Source organism: Oncorhynchus mykiss, chromosome 5, assembly GCF_013265735.2.
Source record: "Oncorhynchus mykiss isolate Arlee chromosome 5, USDA_OmykA_1.1, whole genome shotgun sequence".
NCBI lineage: Eukaryota > Metazoa > Chordata > Actinopteri > Salmoniformes > Salmonidae > Oncorhynchus > Oncorhynchus mykiss.
In genome coordinates, this window is record NC_048569.1 from 74,889,929 (window position 1) to 74,911,955 (window position 22,027).

General features: G+C 40.0%; 2 protein-coding genes across 13 annotated transcripts in view; both read right to left on the reverse strand.

Moving 5' to 3' along the window:
• Window positions 1-1,383, reverse strand: part of LOC100135915 (circadian locomoter output cycles protein kaput) — a 42,482-nt gene extending 41,099 nt beyond the window's left edge. For all 7 annotated transcript variants that reach the window (XM_021604340.2, XM_021604344.2, XM_021604346.2 and 4 more), the window contains exon 1: window positions 1,271-1,383. The gene's annotated coding sequence lies outside the window, so the exon portion shown is untranslated. The remainder of the gene's footprint in view (window positions 1-1,270) is intronic.
• Window positions 1,384-11,628: 10,245 nt separating this feature from the next.
• Window positions 11,629-21,421, reverse strand: LOC110522887 (neuromedin-U). Of its 6 annotated transcripts, none has more exons than XR_005051860.1 (9): window positions 19,765-19,850; window positions 18,830-18,885; window positions 18,615-18,662; window positions 18,315-18,368; window positions 17,396-17,428; window positions 17,200-17,250; window positions 15,927-16,007; window positions 11,949-12,002; window positions 11,632-11,854 (listed from the first exon to the last, which is right to left on the reverse strand). XR_005051860.1 is itself a non-coding variant. In XM_021601336.2 (9 exons), exons 1-9 carry the CDS (start codon window positions 21,292-21,294, stop codon window positions 11,819-11,821), a joined length of 564 nt encoding a protein of 187 aa, XP_021457011.2. In that variant the 5' UTR covers window positions 21,295-21,411; the 3' UTR covers window positions 11,635-11,818. The 6 variants fall into 6 exon arrangements, 5 of the variants coding, with proteins under 5 accessions (XP_036834295.1, XP_036834294.1, XP_021457012.2 ...); XM_021601336.2 differs by lacking the exon at window positions 19,765-19,850 and adding an exon at window positions 21,144-21,411 and having other exon boundaries at window positions 11,635-11,854; XM_036978399.1 differs by lacking the exons at window positions 18,315-18,368; window positions 19,765-19,850 and adding an exon at window positions 21,144-21,417 and having other exon boundaries at window positions 11,631-11,854.
• Between the last annotated feature and the right edge of the window lie 606 nt (window positions 21,422-22,027).

Here is a 22,027-nt window from a genome sequence, read left to right on the forward strand (position 1 = left end):
CACAGATATCTCAAGTTGAGGTCAGTGTGCAATTGGCATGCTTAACTGCAGGAATGTCAACCAGAGCTGTTGCCAGAGAATTGAGAGTTAATTTCTCTACCATACGCTGAGGAGTATTTCTGTCTGTAATAAAGCCATTTTGTGGGGGAAACTCATTCTGATTTGCTGGGCCTGGCTCCCCAGTGGGTGGGCTGCACCCCTGCCCAGTCATGTGAAATCCATAGATTAGGGCCTGGTTAATTTATTTGAATTGACTGATTTCATTATATGATGTGTAACTCAGTAAAATATTTGAAATTGTTGCATGTTATATTTATGTTCAGTATATATGCTCAAAATTGTGCTTACAAGAGCCACTGTATCTGCGTACAGTGGTCTGCATTTTTTTACCCATAGCCTACATTGTGTATTTTTCTCAAAATGTTGCAAACTGCAGCTATTTAGTTTACTGGCGCACAATGCTCTCCCTCATTCTATGAGCCAAAATCCGTGGTTCGAATTGTAACTGTAGCTCATTCTTGATTACAGTGTCCATTATGTCCATTGGCAGTATATCTGATCACTGACAAACCCGTTCAAGCTCATGCTAAATGTTCATCCCCGTTATAGCCAACGGATTTCCTCTGCATAATATTGATTTGAATTTCTCACTGGATCAACCCGCTCGCTGCGTTTACAGGTTGCGTCCGCGGAACCTAGGTGAAAATGTTCTGGATAACTTGGACTTGTTTCACACGGGAGAGCCCAAATCCATGAGAAAGCATCCGATTGCACAGTAAAAACGTAACAATCGCATCCACAGCTAATGGCACCTTCGCTGCACAACCGCAGCGTTCAACCCCAAAATGAACATAGCTAGAAATTACTGTGAAACAGACGCAACTGTGCTGTCATTCCAAACGCGCACCCAAAACCAACTGCGCGTTTCATCACTCCAAAACAAGGGTCACTGCGAGCAACCAGGTTAAATATAGAAACAAAGTTAACACATTATGCGATAGATATAGCAACAATATTACAGAAGATTGTAAACATACGAAACCCGGGGAATATTTAAACCTCAAAAACATCTGCGGCGTTCTGCTGCTCACTCTCCGGTATTTGTAGCCTAGATTATGAATGTGGGTCACCAGGCCTTCTGAATCAAGCAAACATAGCAACAACAAGAAAACATCTCCGTTGACTCCTCTTCAATGTGACTGCGTCCGCACTATAACAGGCGCGTTTCCATATTATTGTAGATTTTGTCGGTAAAAAATGTAATTCTTACCTTCTCTGTTCATCGGGATTTTCCTGCTCCTTGTTTTTTTGCGCTGGGTTGAACTGGAGTTGGATAAACAGCAGGGCCTACCGCGGTCTCCTGACGCGCATGCGCATTTTTTACTGAGCATTCAATTTGGCACAATAAACTCATCCATATCTTGCAAATATTGTAAGACGTTTGAGTGAATTATGTTTCGCTTAGATAATAACACAAAGCATCTATCCTAGCACAACAACCATAACCATAATAGTTTGTTGTTGAATTATTATATTTTTGGAAAGAAGTAGCCTATACATTTTCGAGGCACTTAAAAAAGTGTTCTGCGTATAGGCATATATACGGAATTATAAACTTTAAAGTCAACATGGATAAATGGCTCATTTGGTATTTTATAGGAATATTAAATACAAAAACAGATGTTTTATATAAATCATATATATTCAATGATTTATTATGTTTCATAGTTTATATTAGTGGTTCATTATCTGTAAACTAAAAGGGTTACCATCACACAGCCAAACACATTTTGTTTCTTCCATGCAATAATGTAAAGTACTATTATTTTTTGAATCTTCCTCATATTTCCTTTAATTTTATTATAGTTGTTGTGTATCTAGAACGGGTCTATTGCTGTGTTTATGTATTATCCGAGATATTGGAAGTTCCTAGTTCCTATTCGTAAGTTCACTTGAAAGACCATTCAAGTCTGAATAAGTTTACAAGTGGGGAATAAAAGATTATAACAAATCCGTTTTAAACAACTACAGATATTGTCATCGTTAAGAAAGCTAGATAAGTTAATTATAAGCAACGTTAGCTAGCCTATCAACCTTATCAATATAGCTAACGTCTTATTATAGGTTGAAGAATTGTTCCGACCAAAAAGTACATGAATGAAACGAAGTCGTATTTCCGACATCACAGGTAGGAAATAGGAAGCTACGACAAGCATATGAACGCAGCGCATAGCCTATCATTTGTTGCTACTGAACACCTTTTCTCATAATAGCCTACCCTACAAACATTTTCTTCATGTAGGCCTATGTATACTGAACAAAAATATAAACACAACATGTAAAGTGTTGGACCCATGTTTCATGAGCTGAAATAAAAGATTACAGAAATTTTCCACACACACAAAAAGTGTATTTCTCTAAAATGTTTGTTTGTTTGTTTACATGCCTGTTAGTGAGCATTTCTCATTTTCCAATATAATCCATCCACCTGACAGGTGTGGTATATCAAGAAGCTGATTAAGCAGCATGATCATTACACCGGTGCACCTTGTGCTGGGGACAATAAAAGGCAACTCTAAAACGTGCTGTTTTGTCACACAACACAATGCCACAGTCTCACGTTTTGATGGAGCATACAATTGGCATGATGACTGCAGGAATGTCCAATATAGCTGTTGCCAGAGAATTGAATGTCAATTTATCTACTATAAACCGCCTCCAACGTAATTTTCGATAATTTGGCTGTATATCCAACCAGCCTCACAACCCCAGACCACATGTACCCACGCCAGGCCCAGGAACTCCACATCCAGCTTCTTCACCTGCTGGATCATCTGAGTAAAATCTTTGAAATTGTTGCATTTTGCATTTATATTTTTGTTAAATGTGCTTTTAGTTGTATATATTCTTATCATAAAACAGAATGACAGCAAACACAATCCTTATTTTGCTATTAGATGGTGTAAACAACATGTTGGCTGCTATGTTTGTTTCATGTGAATCCTTTTAAGAATGGTTTGTGGCTACGCACGCGCTCTCTGAATTCCTGTTATACAAACGTTCCAAATCTTTGGCCTCCATGAGCGCTCACTGAGTTGGCAGAGTGCCAATTAGGTCAAACTCACGAGTCAACCAACCTTTACTGTGCGCGGGAAAATAGATGCTTGGCAGCTGATGTGTCGTATCACTGGATTGTGCGTTTTCTCAACAGGATTTACGTCAAACAGAACGTCTCTTTAAAAGTTGGGCACGAGCTTTCAATATTTTTGGACTATCCGTTTGTTAGATTCTGAACAATTAAGGGTGGAACAAGGAGAGACATACTGTATAATCGAAATGGACCAGGACTATTGTTCAGCTCAGCTGTAAACCCACACAATCCACAGAAATAACAAAGCCAGTAAGACAATATTAGCCTACTACAGAACTTCATATTTATTTGGGGTCTTCAGACATGACCTGACCTGGTTGTTTGGAAATTATGGACTTTTTGTTTTAGCAATTGTTATCACCATATCATAGCCTACTCTGAAATGTATCCCTTTGATAATAGTATAAAGTACAGCAAGAACATGAAATCTGGCACAGTACTTGAACTATAGTCTTTTGTGTTAGCACTATTGACCTCACATTCCATTAATGATAGCTCTCTGGGGCATAGTTCAGTGCAAAGTCAGTTTGCAGGTTTGCAAGCTGACAAATAAACTGTATTTAGGCTACTGTTTTACTAAAGATTTTGCAGCATGCTGGATGTGGGAGATTTACTGCATAGGCCTACATAGTCATTGCAAATAACAATGTGCTCTTAACTGACTTGCCTGGTTAAATAAATAAATAATAAAAATGAACATAGGTCCAGTAGTCCTACGCTATTATTACTAACTACCATCATGACACAAAGTTCTGTCTGCTTTAGGATATTCTGTGGCCCCTGCTCAAATGTGCTGTTTCCCTGAAGGAATTGAGAGAGAAACAAACAAGCACTCAGAATCTGACCCAATAACTGAGAACAAACAAACACTTTATTTTGTATGGTTTTCAACACTATGATAATAATCTTAAACAAATGTACACAACTTCTAAATGAGGGAACTGTACCATTTCCTTGGAATGGGCTTGGTGCTGAAGAGAGGACTATGTTTTCTGAGATGTTGTTTTGACAACCACCAGAAAGCGCCATTATCAAATATTTTTTTAACATAAACATTTGTTTTTTTCAATCATTTTGGTAAATTTTTCAGATGTAAGTGGTATATTTCCAAAGCTCTAAGTACAAAACTCTATAAACGTATAACACTTGTAATGCCTCTTCTCTTATGTTCAGAACCTTTGAGCATTTATTGGGGTTTCAAACATCTTTCACCCAAGTATTTTCATGCAAAATCAGTTTTGCTGAGAAATATTTGTCACCAATTCATCAGATAAGGAATGATAGGCTCAATCTAATAGCTAAAAATACAAGGTAGACATTTCAAAACTGTTATTTTTAAAGTGATGAATAGAAATAGATGGTAAAACTAATTTTCTATACAGTATTTACTATAACTTGACATGCACAATTTCTTTATAATTTGTATCCAATGGCAGGTTGTGAGCATGTTGTATCTTTATATAGTACATACAGTTGAAGTCGGAAGTTTACATACACCTTAGCCAAATACATTTAAACTCAGTTTTTCACAATTCCTGACATTTAATCCTGTCTTAGGTCAGTTAGGGTCACTACCTTTTAAGAATGTGAAATGTCAGAATAATAGTAGATAATTATTTATTTCAGCTTTTATTTATTTCATCACATTCCCAGTGGGTCAGAAGTTTACATACACTCAATTAGTATTTGGTAGCATTGTCTTTAAATTGTTTAACTTGGGTCAAACATTTAGGGTAGCCTTCCACAAGATTCCCACAATAAATTGGGTGAATTTTGGCCCATTCCTCCTGACAGTGCTGGAGTAACTGAGTCAGCTTTGTAGGCCACCTTGCTCGTACACGCTTTTTCAGTTCAAATTTTCTATAGGATTGAGGTCAGTGCTTTGTGATGGCCACTCCAATACCTTGACTTTGTTGTCCTTAAGCCAACTTTGGAAGTATGCTTGGGGTCATTGTCCATTTGAAAGACCCATTTGTGCCCAAGCTTTAACTTCCTGACTAATGTCTTGAGATGTTGCTTCAATATATCCACATAATTTTCCTCCCTCACGATGCCATCTATTTTGTGAAGTGCACCAGTCCCTCCTGCAGCAAAGTACCCCCACAACATGATGCTGCCACCCCTGTGCTTCATGGTTGGGATGGTGTTCTTCGGCTTGCAAGCCTCCCCCTTTTTCCTCCAAACGATGGTCATTATGACCAAACAGTTCTATTTTTGTTTCATCAGACCAGAGGACATTTCCCAAAAAAGTATGAGCTTTGTCCCCATGTGCAGTTACAAACCGTAGTCTGGCTTTTTTATGGTGTTTTTTGAGCAGTGGCTTCTTCCTTGCTGAGTGGCATTTCAGGTTATGTCGATATATGACTCGTTTTACTGTGGATATAGATACTTTTGTACCTCTTTCCTCTAGCATCTTCACAAGGTCCTTTGCTGTTGTTCTGGGATTGATTTGCACTTTTCGCACCAAAATACGTTCATCTCTAAGAGACGTCTCCATCCTGACCAATATGACGGCTGCGTGGTCCCATGATGTTTATACTTGCGTACTATTGTTTGCTCAGATGAATGTGGTACCTTCAGGCATTTGTAAATTGCTCCCAAGGATGAACCAGACTTGTGGAGGTCTACATTTTTTTTTCTGAGGTCTTGGCTGATTTATTTGAATTTTCCCATGATGTCACGCAAAGAGACAGTGAGATTGAAGGTAGGCCTTGAAATACATCCAAAGGTCCACTTTCAATTGACTCAAATGATGTCAATTAAATGATGTCAATGTTAATCAGAAGCTTCTAAAGCCATGGCATTATTTTCTTGAATTTTCCAAGCTGTTTAAAGGCACAGTCAACTTAGTGTATGTACATTTCTGACCCACTGGAATTGTCTGTAAAAAATTGTTGGAAAAATGGCGTGTGTCATGCACAATGTAGATTTCCTAACCGACTGGCCAAAACTAGTTTGTTAACAAGAAATTTGTGGAGTGGTTGAAAAATGAGTTTTCAACCTGAATGTATGTAAAATTCCGACTTCAACTGTACGTTAGACAAATCATCAGAAATAAAGGTATTGTAAAGCAGTTGGCTACGTAGCACAGTGTTGTATGCCATTTCTGCCCCATGCAACATTATACAAGATCACCTTTTTTCCGTGACTTATAATCTGATACAGTATCGCCTGTCTCTCTGCTTGAAATTCATCAGTTTAGAGTGTATCAATGAAATTCAGATGAGCGGAATATATTGTTACTGTATATACAACCTAGGTATTTCTGCAGTGCATTGAACAGAACAATATAATTCCAAATGTTAGCACATTGTGACTAATTTCACTTTGTCCTATTGAAGCCACCTGACTGATGGAGAATGATTTAATATTTATAGCCACATCCATATGTGATTTGTTTTTTAAAATGTTTGTCAAATTTATACATTTATGAGGTGAACATATGCATTTACAGTGTTCAGCAATCAGCTGTTATCAAACTATATTCGTTAGTTTTTATTAAATCACATTGGTGCAATTTTCACAAGTATGTGGTACATTTTTACAACTCTTAGTACAAATTTCCAAACAGATAATCAAAAAGGCAGTTGTTTTCAAAACTGTAAGCTCATTTTCAATTGACTAAAAGTACAACACAAAAAATCATACAATCACTAATCAGTGTTTCATCTAGAAATACATGTTTCACATTGCAACATATGTTCATATAAAGTAATTGCCTTTCACAATACAATATACACATTAGTTTTTATATGATTATCTTCTCAATTAAAAAAACAAACATTTTATTATTACAAAATCTTTAATTGATGATCACTAAAGGAGGAAGTACCAGTGACTCGCTCAATACGGAAATGGTCAGACAATGCTACAGGACTGTTTTGCTAGCACAGACTGGAATGTTTCGGGATTCATCCAATGGCATTGAGGAGTATATCACCTCAGTCTCAGGCTTCATCAATATGTGCATCGACAACGTCATCCCCCAGTGACCGTACGTACATATCCCAACCAGAAGCCATGGATTCCAGGCAACATCCACACCGAGTTAAAAGCCTAGATCTGCCGCTTTCAAGAAGTGACACTAAACCAGACGCTTATAAGAAATCCTGCTATGCCCTCCGACGAACCGTCAAACAGGCAAAGCGTCCATACAGAATTAAGACTGAATCCTACTACACTAGCTCTGACACTCATCGGATGTGGCAGGGCTTGCAAACTATTACGGACTACAAAAGGAAAAGCAGCCGCAAGCTGCCCAGTGATGCAAGCCTACCAGATGGGCTAAATGTCTTTTGTGCTCGCTTCGAGGCAAGCAACACTGAAGCATGCATGAGAGCACCAGCTATTCTGGACGATTGTGTGATCACACGCTCCATAGCCGATGTGAGCAAGACCTTTAAACAGGTCAACATTCACAAAGCCGAGGGGCCAGACAGATTACCAGGACGTGTACTCAGAGCATGAGCAGACCAACTGGAAAGTGTCTTCACTGACATTTTCAACCTCTCCCTGACAGTCTGTAATACCTACATGTTTCAAGCAGACCACCATAGTCCCTGTGCCTAAGAAAGCGAAGGTAACCTGCCTAAATGACTACCGCCCCGTAGCACTCACGTCGGTAGCCAAGAAGTGGCCAAGCATGATTCCAACACCATCATTACGTTTGCTGACGACACCTCAGTAGTACGCCTGATCACCGACAACGATGACACAGCCTATAGGTAGGAGGTCAGAGACCTGGCAGTGTGGTGCCAGGACAACAACCTCTCCCTCAACATGAGCAAGACTAAGGAGATGATCATGGACTACAGGGAAAGGGAGGTCCGAACATGCCCCCATTCACATCGATCACCAACAAACTATCATGGTCCAAGTCAGGAGACTTGGCATGGGTGCCCCAGATCCTCAATAAGTTCTACAGCTGCTCCATCGAGAGCATCCTGAGCGGTTGCATCACCGCCTGGTATGGAAACTGCTCGGCATTTGACCGTAAGGCGTTACAGAGGGTAGTGCTTACAGCCCAGTACATCACTGGGGCCAAGCTTCCTGCCATCCATGACCTTTACACTAGGTGGTGTCAGAGGAAGGCCCAAAATATTGTCAAAGACTCCAGTCACTCAAGTCATAGACCGTTCCCTCTGCTACCGCACAGCAAAGCGGTAACGGAGCTTGTCTTGGTCAAAAGGCTCCTTAACAGCTTCTACCCCCAAGCCATAAAATTGCTGAACAATTAATCAAATGGCCACCAGGACTTGATTTATTTGACCCCCCCCCCCCCCCCCCCTTTGTTTTTACACTGCTGCTACTCGCAGTTTACTATCTACGCATAGTCACTTTACTCCTACCTACATGTACAAATTACCTCGACTAACCTTTACCCCCGCACATTGACTCGGTACCTGCCACCCCAGTCATAGACTGTTCTCTCTACTACCGCATGGCAAGGGGTACCGGAGTGCCAAGTCTAGGACAAAAAGGCACCTCAACAGTTTTTACCCCCAAGCCATAAGACTCCTAAACCGGTAACCAGATGGTTACCCAGACTATTTGCATTGTGTGCCACCCCCCCCCCCCCCCCCCAACCCATCTTTTACGCTGCTGCTACTCTCTGTTTATCTTATATGTATAGTCACTTTAACTATACATTCATGTACATACTACCTCAATTGGCCCGACCAACCAGTGCTCCCGCACATTGGCTAACCGGGCTATCTGCATTGTGTCCCATCACCCACCAAACCCTCTTTTTATGCTACTGCTACTCTCTGTTCATCATATATATGTATAGTCACTTTAACCATACCCACATGTACATACTACCTCAAGCCTGACTAACCAGTGTCTGTATAAAGCCTTGCTACTCTTTTTTTCAAATGTCTTTTTACTGTTTTATTTCTTTACTTACCTACACACACACATATTATTTTTTCTCCGCACTATTGGTTAGAGCCTGTAAGTAAGCATTTCACTGTAAACTTTGATTTGATATAGAATAAAAATGTATACTTTGTTTTCTGTTACCTAAAAACTATTCATATCAGTGTCACTCTTTTTCCTTTTTTGTATCTCACTGTGGGAGTATTTATTTGAAAGAAGTATCTGAAGACAGCGGACTGACAGTGACACATTAGTCCATGAGCAGGCTGCGGTGCCCTGGCAAGCCAGAGCTGGGTGGGGGGTTGAGGTGGGTGGGGGTGTGAAACGACAAGCATCCCCAAGACAACTCTCTGAGTGTGAGATCTCAGCCAAGTGGAAAGCCTATGTTCTGTCACCAGCCAGAATGCTCTGTCAAAGGGTGAGAGAAGGGCTGGTAAAATACAATACCTGCCAACTAGACATAATATTGCACCAGATAAAACAGAAGACTGACACACATCTGTATCGTAGGACCCATGCCAAATCTTTTTAGTTTCATGAGGGGGAATAGGCTTTGTTGTGCCCTCTTCACGACTGTCTTGGTGTGTTTGGACCATTCTAGTTTGTTGTTGATGTGGACACCAAGGAATTTGAAGCTCTCAACCTGCTCCACTACAGCCCCGTCGATGAGAATGGGGACGTGCTCGGTGCTCCTTTTCCTGTAGTCCACAATCATCTCCTTAGTCTTGGTTTTGTATATTCTAGACCAGACAAAAATATGAATTATGCTTCAATGCTGTAAGGTAAACACAATTAGTAAGTCATCAGAATGAGTTTAGTTCTTCACCTGAATGTAATAGTTGGTAGCTGAAACAATTTGATAATATATAACTAATATAACTAATACATGCCATTTAGCAGAAGCTTTTATCCAGAGCAACTTAGTCATGCGTGCATACATTTTACATATGGGTGGCCAGGGGAATCAAACCCATAATCCTGGCATTGCAAATTCCAATGCTCTACCAACTGAGCCATACAGAACCATACAAGACTATGGGTGGGAGGCTGAAGGAGTTGGGAGTGTGAAACGACAAGCCACCCCCAAGACAACTCTCTGAGTGTGAGAACTCAGCCAAGTGCAAAGCATGTGATCTGTCACCAGCCAGAATGCTCTGTCAAAGGATGAGAAGGGCTGGTAAAATACAACTTATTTAACCTTTATTTAACTAGGCAAGTCCGTTAAGAACAAATTCCTATTTACGATGACGGCCTACACAATACCTGCCAGCTGGACATAATATTGCACCAGATAAAACAGAAGACGTACACACATCTGTATCATGATGCAGGATCCATTACAGTTTTTTTCAATCACTTCAGTGCAATTTTCAGAAGTAATGTATGTGGCACAAAAACCAAACAGATAATCAAAATGGCTCATGTTTCAAAACTCTACAACCAAATTCTCAGTCACTTGTTCACTGCACCAAATCACACTCTCAATTTGAATAGATATTCAATCTGCTTTTTAAAATGCAATATTGACTTTACTTTTGAAATTTTTTCTTGAAATTTGTTAACAATACAATTAAAGATGCACTATGCAGATATCGCTCCGCCATTTCATAGTTGCTAAAATTCGAATAGTTCGCCTAATTTCAATTTGTGACAAAACAAGCAAGTATAGTGTAGAGAGAATCATTGTACCATCTAAACCACCATAAAATATATATTTACCTAAAAATATTGTATTTTCAAAACCGAAAGTAAAAGATGCAAAAATAAATGTAAGAACGGGAAGCATAAAAATAGCGCACATAGAACAGATCTAACACTTCTTAAACTATGTGAATTTGGTTCGGTCGCCCAAACTTAACTATCACTTAATTAATCCTCTCAAAACCGAAAACTACTGAACCAAAATGATAGTGCCTAGTCAACAGTTTTTTTTCAATTGTTCTTGTGCTAGTTTCACAAGTATGTGGGGAATTTTCTAAATTCTTAGTACAAAACTCCAAACGGGAACACTTGTTATGCAGCCAGTCTTAAAGTCATTGGTATATTCCCACCGGGCACAGACGTCAGTTCAAAGTCTAGTTGATTTACATTTGCTTGAGTTGTCAACTAATGTGAAATCAACAAAAGAATGTCAGCTTGTCATATGATTTAGGTTCAAACTTGGATTTAAAAAAAATGAAATGTTGATTCAATGTCATAAAATGTATTTTGGGGGGTTTAAATGACGTGGAAACAACGTTGATTTAACCAGTTTTTGTACAGTGCATTGAGACAATAAGCAGCCTTTCTGGTCTAGTCTGTTTAGAAAGGTGGATTTGAATCATAACAGAATGTGGTGCAGCACAATAGTGTTGGGTGAGATCTCAATCTTGTGTTATTATAGGAGATGTTTCAGAGAAAGACAACATTTGTGTGTGTAGTTTTTTGAGCACACTAAGTAGGCTATGGTAATGAATATTTCAGCTAACACACATACACACTCCGCTTTTGTGTTCACTGACAATTTTACAGTTGAGCCAGGACCTCTTTGTGCAAGTTTATTTTGCAGTATCTGTCTTTCTGCAAAATCATGCCACCACAAAAATAACCATAACAATGCTTTTAATTCAAGACACCTCGTAACACAAATAAGACTTTTGGACCAACAAAGACAATTTTATTTGGATTCTTTAATTTCATTGTGTACATTCAACATCACTGTACAATGATCATTAAGGGGTTGTGGCAGAGGTCTGGACCACTCTATGAAGGTTGTGGCTGTTCAGTTCAATACCCCATACCTTATATTTAATCAAATTCTAGGGATCTTCTTCCATTTCTTGGCTGTAAGTAAGATAAGGAAATGTTACTGATGAATGAAATCAAACAAACATTTTAACAGAGTTTATTCCTGTGCTCTGAATGTGTGTATTCATACCCGATATAAGAAGTATCCTCTGCTCTGAATTCCCTCAGGTCCTTGGAGATCATCCTAAACAGAAGGCACAGCAGGACAGAATATATCAATGAACAGGTGCTCTACATTCAGGTATGGTCTCATTTGAGTATGGCAGTATTTATTCAGCCGACAACTGCTTCCAGACGAAAATAAAGTCTTACAATTTCAGTTGGAACAGAAAGCAGTGTGCTAGATGTTGAAGCTTATTTCCACTTATTTCATTCTTTCATAGGCAAAACCATTAGAGTAGAGATCACTCCCATTGACTTTCCACTGTAAACAGACACACACTAAGCTGAGCACTTTTCCTCTCACAGTTCTGCTGTAGCTACTATGTCAACGCCAATCCCATGTAGGATGACGGATTAATTATGTTGAGTTTAAGCACAGCAATGTGGAAGTTCACCTGTCAGATGCACTAATTTTAGACCGTAATTACCTGCATCATGGAAAAGAACAGCTAATGTAGACAGAGCGAGTACAGAGTGACAGTATGTGTGTAAAAAAAAAGGTAGCCTCGATACGCACAATGAATAACATGCATATACTGTACACACAGACATCACATACACAACAGTCTCATTATAGGGTAACACACTGAAAAAATGACAAATCCTGTACACATTGTCAAAGTGAAAAGAGCATATCCTCCAGATGCCCTATATTGACTCCTGAGGGGTGCAGCGGCACTGCATCTCAGTGCTACAGACCCTGGTTCGATCCCGGGCTGTATTACAGCCAGCCGTTTTCGGGAGTCCCATAGGGCGGCGCACAATTGGCCCAGCGTCGTCCAGGTTAGGGGAGGGTTTAGCCGGGATCGGCCGTCATTGCAAGATCTTACAAGATCTTTCATTTGATCATTACTATAACAAAGTATTGTAAATTGTGGTGGCTTTGTTGTAAACTCAGCAATAACAGAAACAGCCTTTTTCAGGACCCTGTCTTTCAAAGATAATTAGTAAAAATCCAAATAACTTCACAGATCTTCATTGGAAAGTGTTTAAAAACTGTTTCCCATGCTTGTTCAATGAACCATAAACAATTAATGAACATGTACCTGTGGAACAGTCGTTAAGACACTAACAGCTTACAGACGGTAGGCAATTAAGGTCACAGTTATGAAAACTTAGGTTTGGGCGACCGAACCTAAAGAGGCCTTTCTACTGACTATGGAAAAACACCAAAAGAAAGATGCCCAGGGTCCCTGCTCACCTGCGTGAACGTGCCTTAGGCATGCTACAAGGAAGCGTGCAGATGTGGCCAGGGCAATAAATTGCAATGTCCGTACTGTGAGACACCTAAGACAGCACTACAGGGAGACAGGACGGACAGCTGATCATCCTCGCAGTGGCAGACCACATGTAACAACACCTGCACAGGATCGGTACATCCGAACATCACACCTGCGGGACAGGTACAGGATGGCAACAACAACTGCCCGAGTTACACCAGGAACACACAATCCCTCCATCAGTGCTCAGACTGTCCTCAATAGGCTGAGAGAGGCTGGACTGAGGGCTTGTAGGCCTGTTGTAAGGCAGGTCCTCACCAGACATCACCGGCAACAACTTTGCCTATGGGCACAAACCCACCGTCACTGGACCAGACAGGACTGGCAAAAAGTGCTCTTCACTGATGAGTCACGGTTTTGTCTCACCAGGGGAGATGGTCAGATTCATGTTTATCGTCGAAGGAATGCGCGTCCCCCGAGACCTGTACTCTGGAGCGGGATCGATTTGGAGGTGGAGGGTTTGTCGTGGTCTGGGGCGGTGTGTCACAGCATGAGCTTGTTGTCATTGCAGACAATCTCAATGCTGTGCAAGACATCCTCCTCCCTCATGTGGTACCCTTCCTGCAGGCTCATACTGACATGACCCTCCAGCATGACAATGCCACCAACAACACTGCTCGTTCTGTGCGTGATTTGCTGCAAGACAGGAATGTCAGTGTTCTGCCATGGCCAGTGAAGAGCCCGGATCTCAATCCCATTGAGCACGTCTGGGACCTGTTGGATCGGAGGGTGAGGGCTAGGGTCATTCCCCCCAGAAATGTCTGGGAACTTGCAGTTGCCTTGGTGGAAGAATGGGGTAACATCTCACAGCAAGACCTGGCAAATCTGGTGCAGTCCATGAGGAGGAGATGCACTGCAGTACTTAATGCAGCTGGTGGCCACACCAGATACTGACTGTTACTTTTGATTTTGACCCCCCCCTTTGTTCAGGGACACATGATTCCATTTCTGTTAGTCACATGTCTGTGGAACTTGTTCAGTTTATGTCTCAGTTGTTGAATCTTGATATGTACAAATATTTACACATGTTAAGTTTGCTGAAAATGAATGCAGTTGACACTGAGAGGACGTTTCTTTTTTTGCTAAATAAATAATAATAATTTGGTGGGTGCCTATATTCTATTTCATGTGTGAATTAGAATAGTTTTTTTTGCATATCCGAAATCTCCCTGAGACACTCTTGGAGAATGGGGCCATGGTCTGCTATTATCAACGGCAACCCTGGAGCAATTAGGAGTAAGTTCCTTGCTCAAGGGCACATTGACAGATTTTTGACGTTGTCGGCTCGGGGATTCAAACTAGCGACCGGCCCAATGCTCTAAACGCTAGGCTACCTGCCACCAGCTAATAAAATATTACCGTAGGGGTCTCCAACAGGTCAATCGTGAGCTACCAGTAGCTCGCGGACCACCTATGAGTAGCTAGCCAAACAATTATGAAAGTACATGCAATGTTCACGTGTTCCAGAGCAAGCTGTCATAAATAAATCTCACATATACCAGACAGCCAAGCTCACAGCTACTGTCTAACCAACTCAACATTAACATTATCCCACACCTGGTTAGCCACTATTGGCTTAAAAAGCCAAACCTAACACTATCTGGCAATTAGTTCCAGCAATATTGCCCCTTTATATCTGTGCGGTGCGGACCTTTGTCTATCACTCCGTGTGTAGCCAGTAGTGATGGGTCATTCGCAAACCATTGGCTCTTTTTGAACGCCTCTTTTTGGTGAACATTGGCTCCCATATTTGCATACTTTTACCACTGCTTTTTGACCTCCAGGCGTCGATTATCTGCAGATAAATTATAAAAACATTATCTGAAGATGGTAATTCCTTAGTGCAGGAACAATATAGTGAGGAGAGAGCCTCATCCTAGTCCAAGCAAATCTTTTCAGTGTGTAACTGTCTTCATTTATTTTGTAGGCAATCTAATAATTTGGTCAGGAAATGTTTTATTTGAACTCACATTTCACGATCTGACATAATGTTAGGTAATGTTTTAGGCTTTAAAATGGTTTTAGGTCAATTTCTAAGCATTACCTAACAAAGAGCCACTTGGGAGCCAAAGGTCTCTTTTAGGTGAACTGAACCAAATGATCCGGCTCAAAGAAAAGACTCGGAATGCCCTTCACAGTGTGATAGTTTTCCCAAAACCTTCTCAATTAAATGTTAACTGCAAAGTAGGCTTACCTGGCAGAAATATATCATGAGTAGGTACAGTATATAATTTGTATCTATTGTTATTTTCAAACTTTGCAATGAAATGAGCAGCAACAGTACAGAACCATTAGTAGCTTGTGACATGTTTCATTTTTTTAAAGTAGCTCTCATTCTAGAAAAGGTTGGAGACCCCTGGATTAGTGTGGTATTTCCTCTCCAAAGAATCTATTTGTTTTATTTGTCACATGCGCCGAATACAACAGCTGTAGACCTTATAGTGAAATGTTTACTTACAGGCCCTTAACCAACAATGCATAAAATAAAAATAAAAATAAATAATTAAAGAGCAGCAGTAAAATAACAATAGCGAGGCTATATACGGGGGGTACCGGTACAGTCAATGTGCAGGGGCACCGGTTAGTCGAGGTAATATGTACATGTAGGTAGAGTTATTCAAGTTATGACGCAGATATGTAAAAAGGAACATGCAGATGGTACATACGCGGACCACAAACTCCTCTCCTCTCTCTCGTCTGGTATTGAGTTGAGGAACTAGCTGCAGGAGAGGATGCATCACAGGGGACTGACACATCCACCAAACATACGGACAGACATGAAGAAACATGAGAACCATGAACAACTGCTCTGAGACAGAGACAAAAGGGTGGGAGCTGTAGAGAGGACTCCATATACACACACATTACCACTAGACACCCCATCCACACCCCACACACACGCCTCAGTACAACCCTGTGTTCATTTGCAGACTCTGCATTCATGTTTAGATCAACAAAGCACATAGTGACAACACGCTCTCCCCATGCAGGCCATGCACAATGTCTAGGAAATACGTCATATTTTCATTGTTATCTGGTTGACATATTTTACATTTTGTCAACTCAGCTTGATTTTACTGTGCTAACATCCTCTGAGGATAATCTATAACAAACCTTTGCAAAGCCAATCTCTGCCCAGTGACTGTAAACAAAGCTATATCCTAAATGAAGCCTTCACTAGAAATGGAGGATGGCATTTTGGTTCCATTACAATAACTTGGAGACTTGAGAAGAAAATGGTTGGCACTTAAAAATACAGTCTGCCATGAATTATTCAGATGGGGCAGAAAATGTATCCGTTCCTTGTCATTTCTGTTTATCTAATTTACACTGATGGCGTTCCCCACGTCAGTCAAACTGATGATGCAGCGGAAGGGAGGGAGGCATGAGGAATTCAAAGTAACTTGTGCAAACAAGACAAGATATATGGATGTGGACACATGCCGCACCTAAAATTGTTTCCAATAAAGTGTGCATCTTGCATGTAGAGCAAGAGACAAGGAGAAGGGAAGCCCTGTGACAGGGGGAGCAGTGTTTTTCCAACTTTCTTTATACCACAGAAAACTATGGTATTCTCTATACCAAGAACCAGAAATGTAGGGGACTATCTCCTTTGAGGACAGCTATTGAGAACTGACTATGTTAACAATCTGAGGGACTGGGCAGCAATAGGGTCTGTGTTTGTCTGTGTGCATGCATTTTGAGAAGGTAAGAGCTGGGTAATGTAATATGCAGAAGAGTGTGCAATTCATGCCTCATAATATTTTGGTTACTCTGGAAATAAAAACTAAGCTAAAACGTAACACATTTTCAGGATAAAAATTCATGTTCTAGAGTAAATAAGTCATACAATACTAAAAGCACAGTACAAGTAACAAAGAATAAAAAAATTCAGTGTGCCTTGGCAAGCAGTGCAAAGTGAACTTTAACCCAACTTACCGCCCCCTCTGTTAGGCCAGCACCTTGTTGCTTAGCATAATGAAATAAAAACTATACACAAGCAAACACACACACACACACAAATAAAATTGTTGATTGCATTGATTGCATCCCTTCACTAAAGGGAACATATTTCAATAGACAGATGAAAGACTTGATGAAGCAGACATGATAAAACCGACAATGTCACACTTACCCTTTTACTAGGATTGTCCCGCACTTTCATGTCCTGCAATGACAAGAAAACAAAACTACATTTACGATTGAAAATGATTAAAGGAGTAATTCACTATTTTACAACTTGATGTTAGATGGTTCCTCACCCTGAAAGTAGTCTCTGAGCCAGGAGAAACTGTAATCCATGGTCCAGTTTCTTTCAACAGCCATTACAAAAACACTGCTATTTAAAAATCTATGGAAATGATAGTGGCACATGTGCATGTTTAAAAAAATATATGTCCAAATCACCTGAAATCAACTATATTTGGTTTGATGTTACTTAAAGGTGATTTGGCCATTTAAAAAGAGAACTCACGTACCGCCATCACTTCCATAGATTTTTCACTAGAGGTGGACAAAGGGTAGCTGAAGTTTGTAATGGCTGTTTGAAGAAAACTGAACCATGGATTCATGAACTACTCCTTTAAACACTGCATATACACTGAGTGTACAAAACTCTTTCCATGACAGACTGACCAGGTGAAAGCTACGATCCCTTAGTGATGTCCCTTGTTATATCCACTTCAATCAGAGTAGATGAAGGGGAGGAGACAGGTTAAAAAATTATGATTTAGCCTTGAGAGAATTGAGACATGGATTGTGTATGTGCCATTCAGAGGGTGAACATACAGCCAACTTGACACAACAGTGGGAAGCATTGGAGCAACATGGGCCTGCATCCCTGTGGAACGCTTTCGACAACTTGTAGAGTCCATGCTCCGACAAATTGAGGCTGTTTTGAGGGAATCTCAATAGTAGGAGGTGTTCTTAATGTGTTGTACACTCAGTGTATGTACAACTGTGCTGTGCTCACAGAACAGAATAAACCACTATGTGTGTACATGTGATATGATTATTGTTTGAGCTACTATGCTGGAACATGAAGGGTGGAATACCTTAGACTTCTGTACAAGGATTAACACACAGAGTTCTCCCAAAACATCAGGTGTCTAGAGTAGCAACCAGAGAGCAAGGGGGAGGAGGTGAGAGAAAGAATCTGATACAGTTGTACAGACTTTTTCATTTCAAGCCTGTAAGTGACTACCGTAGTTCAATTTGATCATAATTGGAATTGATCCTGAACTTGAAAATATACGAAAGTGAGAAAACATTGAACATGCATCTTTCCCTTCAGTGCTTTTTTTGTACCTTTATTTAACTTCCTTTGATAATTTCATAATTCTAGTCTTACTCACCCGAAATGGCAGGTCTGCAGAAAAGTAGGATGAGCACACATCTTCAAGCTATGGGAGACAAGACAGGTGAGTGCTGTTATGAGAGGGGGAGTGAAAAATACACATCTCTTTGTTTCAAAGGAAAGCAACAACTCACAGTCTTAGTTTGGGAAAATGTATTGACACAGAGAGTGTGAGAGAGAGAGAAAGAGATGTGCTGTGGTTCTGTGGCCTACCTGGTTGAGAAGCTGGTCCTGGTATATATTTGCTCTCTGCTCTTGTATTGGAACACCTTCCATTGAAACAGACAGACACAATAATCATTACATCTCTATCATCATATTGATGCTGTAGCAGTAAGGTGGTAGGAGTGTGCAGATTGTGATTACACAGCCATAACAATCCACTTCCAGTGCATCACGGATATCAATTAATGTATTTTAACAACATAACATAAGGATGGGGACTTGGAGAATGCATTGAAGCTTTCCTACACTCTTAGAAAAAAAATATTATTTGGTCATCCCCATAGAACCCTTTTTGGTTCCAGATAGAACCCTTTTTGGTTTCAGGTAGAACCCTCTGTAAAAAGGTTACTTCAAAGGGTTCCCCTACGGGGACAGCCAAAGAACCCTTTTAGGTTTTAGATAACTTTTTAAGAGTATGTTATGCTGTAATCATATCTGTTCATATTCAAAAATTCATAGTGACCAACAAATTGAGGCTGTGCTTCTACATCTGCATTGCTTGCTGTTTGGGGTTTTAGACTGGGTTTCTGTATAGCACTTTGTAACATCGGTAGATGTAAAAGGGGCTTTATAAATAAATACATTTGATTGATTGATCAGTCAAAGCCGCATCAAATTGCTCAATGTCACAGAAAATAGCCCTTAACAAATATAATTTCTCACGTCACTGAAGAGGGATTGACACAGTTGCCATTGTAAATCTATTTATGTTTCAATTATTTGTGATATTATTGCTGTTTGGAGCCAAATCCAAGCCACTGTTAGGAGTCATTAAGATTTTGCCTGTTTGTCAAGGCCACGGTTTGCCTGAATAAGATTAGGCTGACATGCCTCATCAAGCTGTCAGTCATAGAACAAAGAAAGGAGTTAGAGAGGGAGAAGAGAGCCATGCATGAGAGAGAATAGAGAGAGAGTGAAATTACCAATGCAGTAAGTACTGTTACAGGTTTAGGTTTTTCCATTTATGTTTTGAGGTTGGACATTAGCACGTAGGGCTCACCGATTGGTGTCACCTCATTAGTCAGTATGTGTTACACCTGTACTGGTTACCATCTTGTTAGTGGGAAGGTGTTTCACCTGTGCTAGCCCAGGTACTATTTAAGAGTGGCTGGCCCAGTGCTCCAGTTGTTTTGATGGATGCGGAGGGTTAACACCTTTAGTTGGCACACCCTTTTTTGTGTTCTATACAAACAATCCTTTGTTTGATTTTGTTTGCTTCCTGTCTTTATTAAGTTTGGTGTGGGTTTTTCTTTTGTTTGCTAATTTAGTGGGCGCTGATGGTGGATGTCTTTAAGGTTTCAGTTGTTGTTGCTTGTCAACTTTCAGTGGACAACCCCATGAGTGTCTTTCAGAATCCCTCCTAAAATCCCACGTTTCATTTTGGTTGTTGGTCAGTGACTCTGTTAGTTCCCCTTCTGTTTGAGTGAAATGTTTTGCTTTAGAACACTCAAATCCACATTTTACAGAATATTACCAAAACATTAGGAGTTCCTCTCCAACTGATTATGTTATGTATATGGTTATGTGGAGGCATTTGAGTATGCAGTAAGTACTGCGTATAATTACGTAGTAGAACAACAGGCTGAAGTCGCATTAGGCCTACTGGTGGGTGCAGCTTCTATATGCTTAGGCTACACCAGTTATCTATGCTGCACAGATTAGAATGAATAAATAAAATTCCAGTCAGAGAAAATCCCATAACAAAAATACAGTCTTGGATAATAGGTTATAAACCAACAAGACACCAGGGCCTCTTCATAACAAAATAAACTTACAAATTGAAAGTGCTGAAGTATGTCAAATATTTCTCAAACCTTCTCTCCGTTGCGCAAGTTCACAAGAATGCGTAATTACGCACAATATGATTGTGGTGTAAGAATCTTGAGTTTAAACATTTATGGGTAAATTCATATTGTAAACAATTCAAATATACTGTACCTTTGGTCTACAGTTTTATTTAAGGAGAAGTAAACTCATTGCACTTTAAACCTATAACGTTTTATTTGTAAGGTAAACGAGTTCCTTTCAATCTTTTCAACATATTGTTTTTTTGCAAAAAATGTAAACGCAAATAGATTTCAACTGAATGATTTAAATTAGCTTGTTGATTACCAATTTATGTTGAATGGTTTTGAACAACTATATGTTTCCTAAACTATTCAACTAGGCTACATCAGATCCGCAAACATGTTCCATGGCCTAAAGTTTTACGTTTTTACATATTGACTTGGACCTATAGCAATGCATACGTCTGTCCATATTCTATACCCAAAGCATGGTCAAAATATGTATATTTACTTACTTTTGCAGACTGGGATCGCTGAGAGGAGGAGAACAAGAAGCGTGAGGCTCGTGCTGCTGAGCGTGTTCATTGCGCTGGTGCTGAGAACGCTCACGTAGCTCGCGCTGCCGCTCTGAGAGACTCTGGTTTGGCACTGAGAGGTCTTCATCATTACCGTTCTCTGGTTGCTCTTGGTTTATGTTCTAGCCGATCTGTGATTTATAATATTTCACGGGAACAATTTTAAAGCACGAGGTCACCCCCTCTCTACATCAATGACACTACACTGCGTCATTAATTCCACGCGTGCATACACTAGGGCCTATCTAATTGATGAGTAAGGCTAGGAGGGAACGTGGTGCTATAACAGAAATAACATTCTGCCTGAACAAATAAACTAATAAGATATAAAACACCATATGTTTGACATAATATCTGAAAATATTATTAGTTTTACAATTATTTTATCGTATAGTCTAAATCCAGGCCTTTATAACACCAAACCGTAAATTAAAGGAAATAGATATTGTAGCTTAATGAATTTATATCCTCATTGTCAATCAAATGGGTTCAGACATGACAAAAAAGTGACAAGAAGTAATGAAAACACAATATTTTGTCTGCAGGAACTCGCTCTTTTTCACTCGGTCCACTTGTCCAAGTGCCTATGTATTTGTGGCATGATGTGAACAATACAAATTTGTGTCACTACCAAAGTCTAATGGTTTTAAATGACTGTTTTGTATTGTCTGGCAACTCACTTGTAGAATTCGCTTGCAGTAGGTCTCTTAAAAAAAGAGAAGCAGTGCAAGGTTATTAAACAGAGGTGCCTAGTTATTCTTCTTTTGTTGATATCAGGTAACATGCAACCTAACCCTGGCCCTGATATGCAATGTTTCCAAACC

Bases quoted from the DNA above. Each gene is read 5' to 3' on its own strand.
- LOC110522887 (XM_021601336.2), bottom strand. From the start codon at position 21,294: ATGATGAAGACCTCTCAGTGCCAAACCAGAGTCTCTCAGAGCGGCAGC. The intron at 16,008-17,199 runs GTAAGTTGGGTT...TGGATGTGTCAG, and splicing joins CTGGCCTAACAGAGGGGGCG to TCCCCTGTGATGCATCCTCT. The intron at 12,003-15,926 runs GTATGTACCATC...CCTTCTGTTTAG, and splicing joins GAGAGGAGTTTGTGGTCCGC to GATGATCTCCAAGGACCTGA.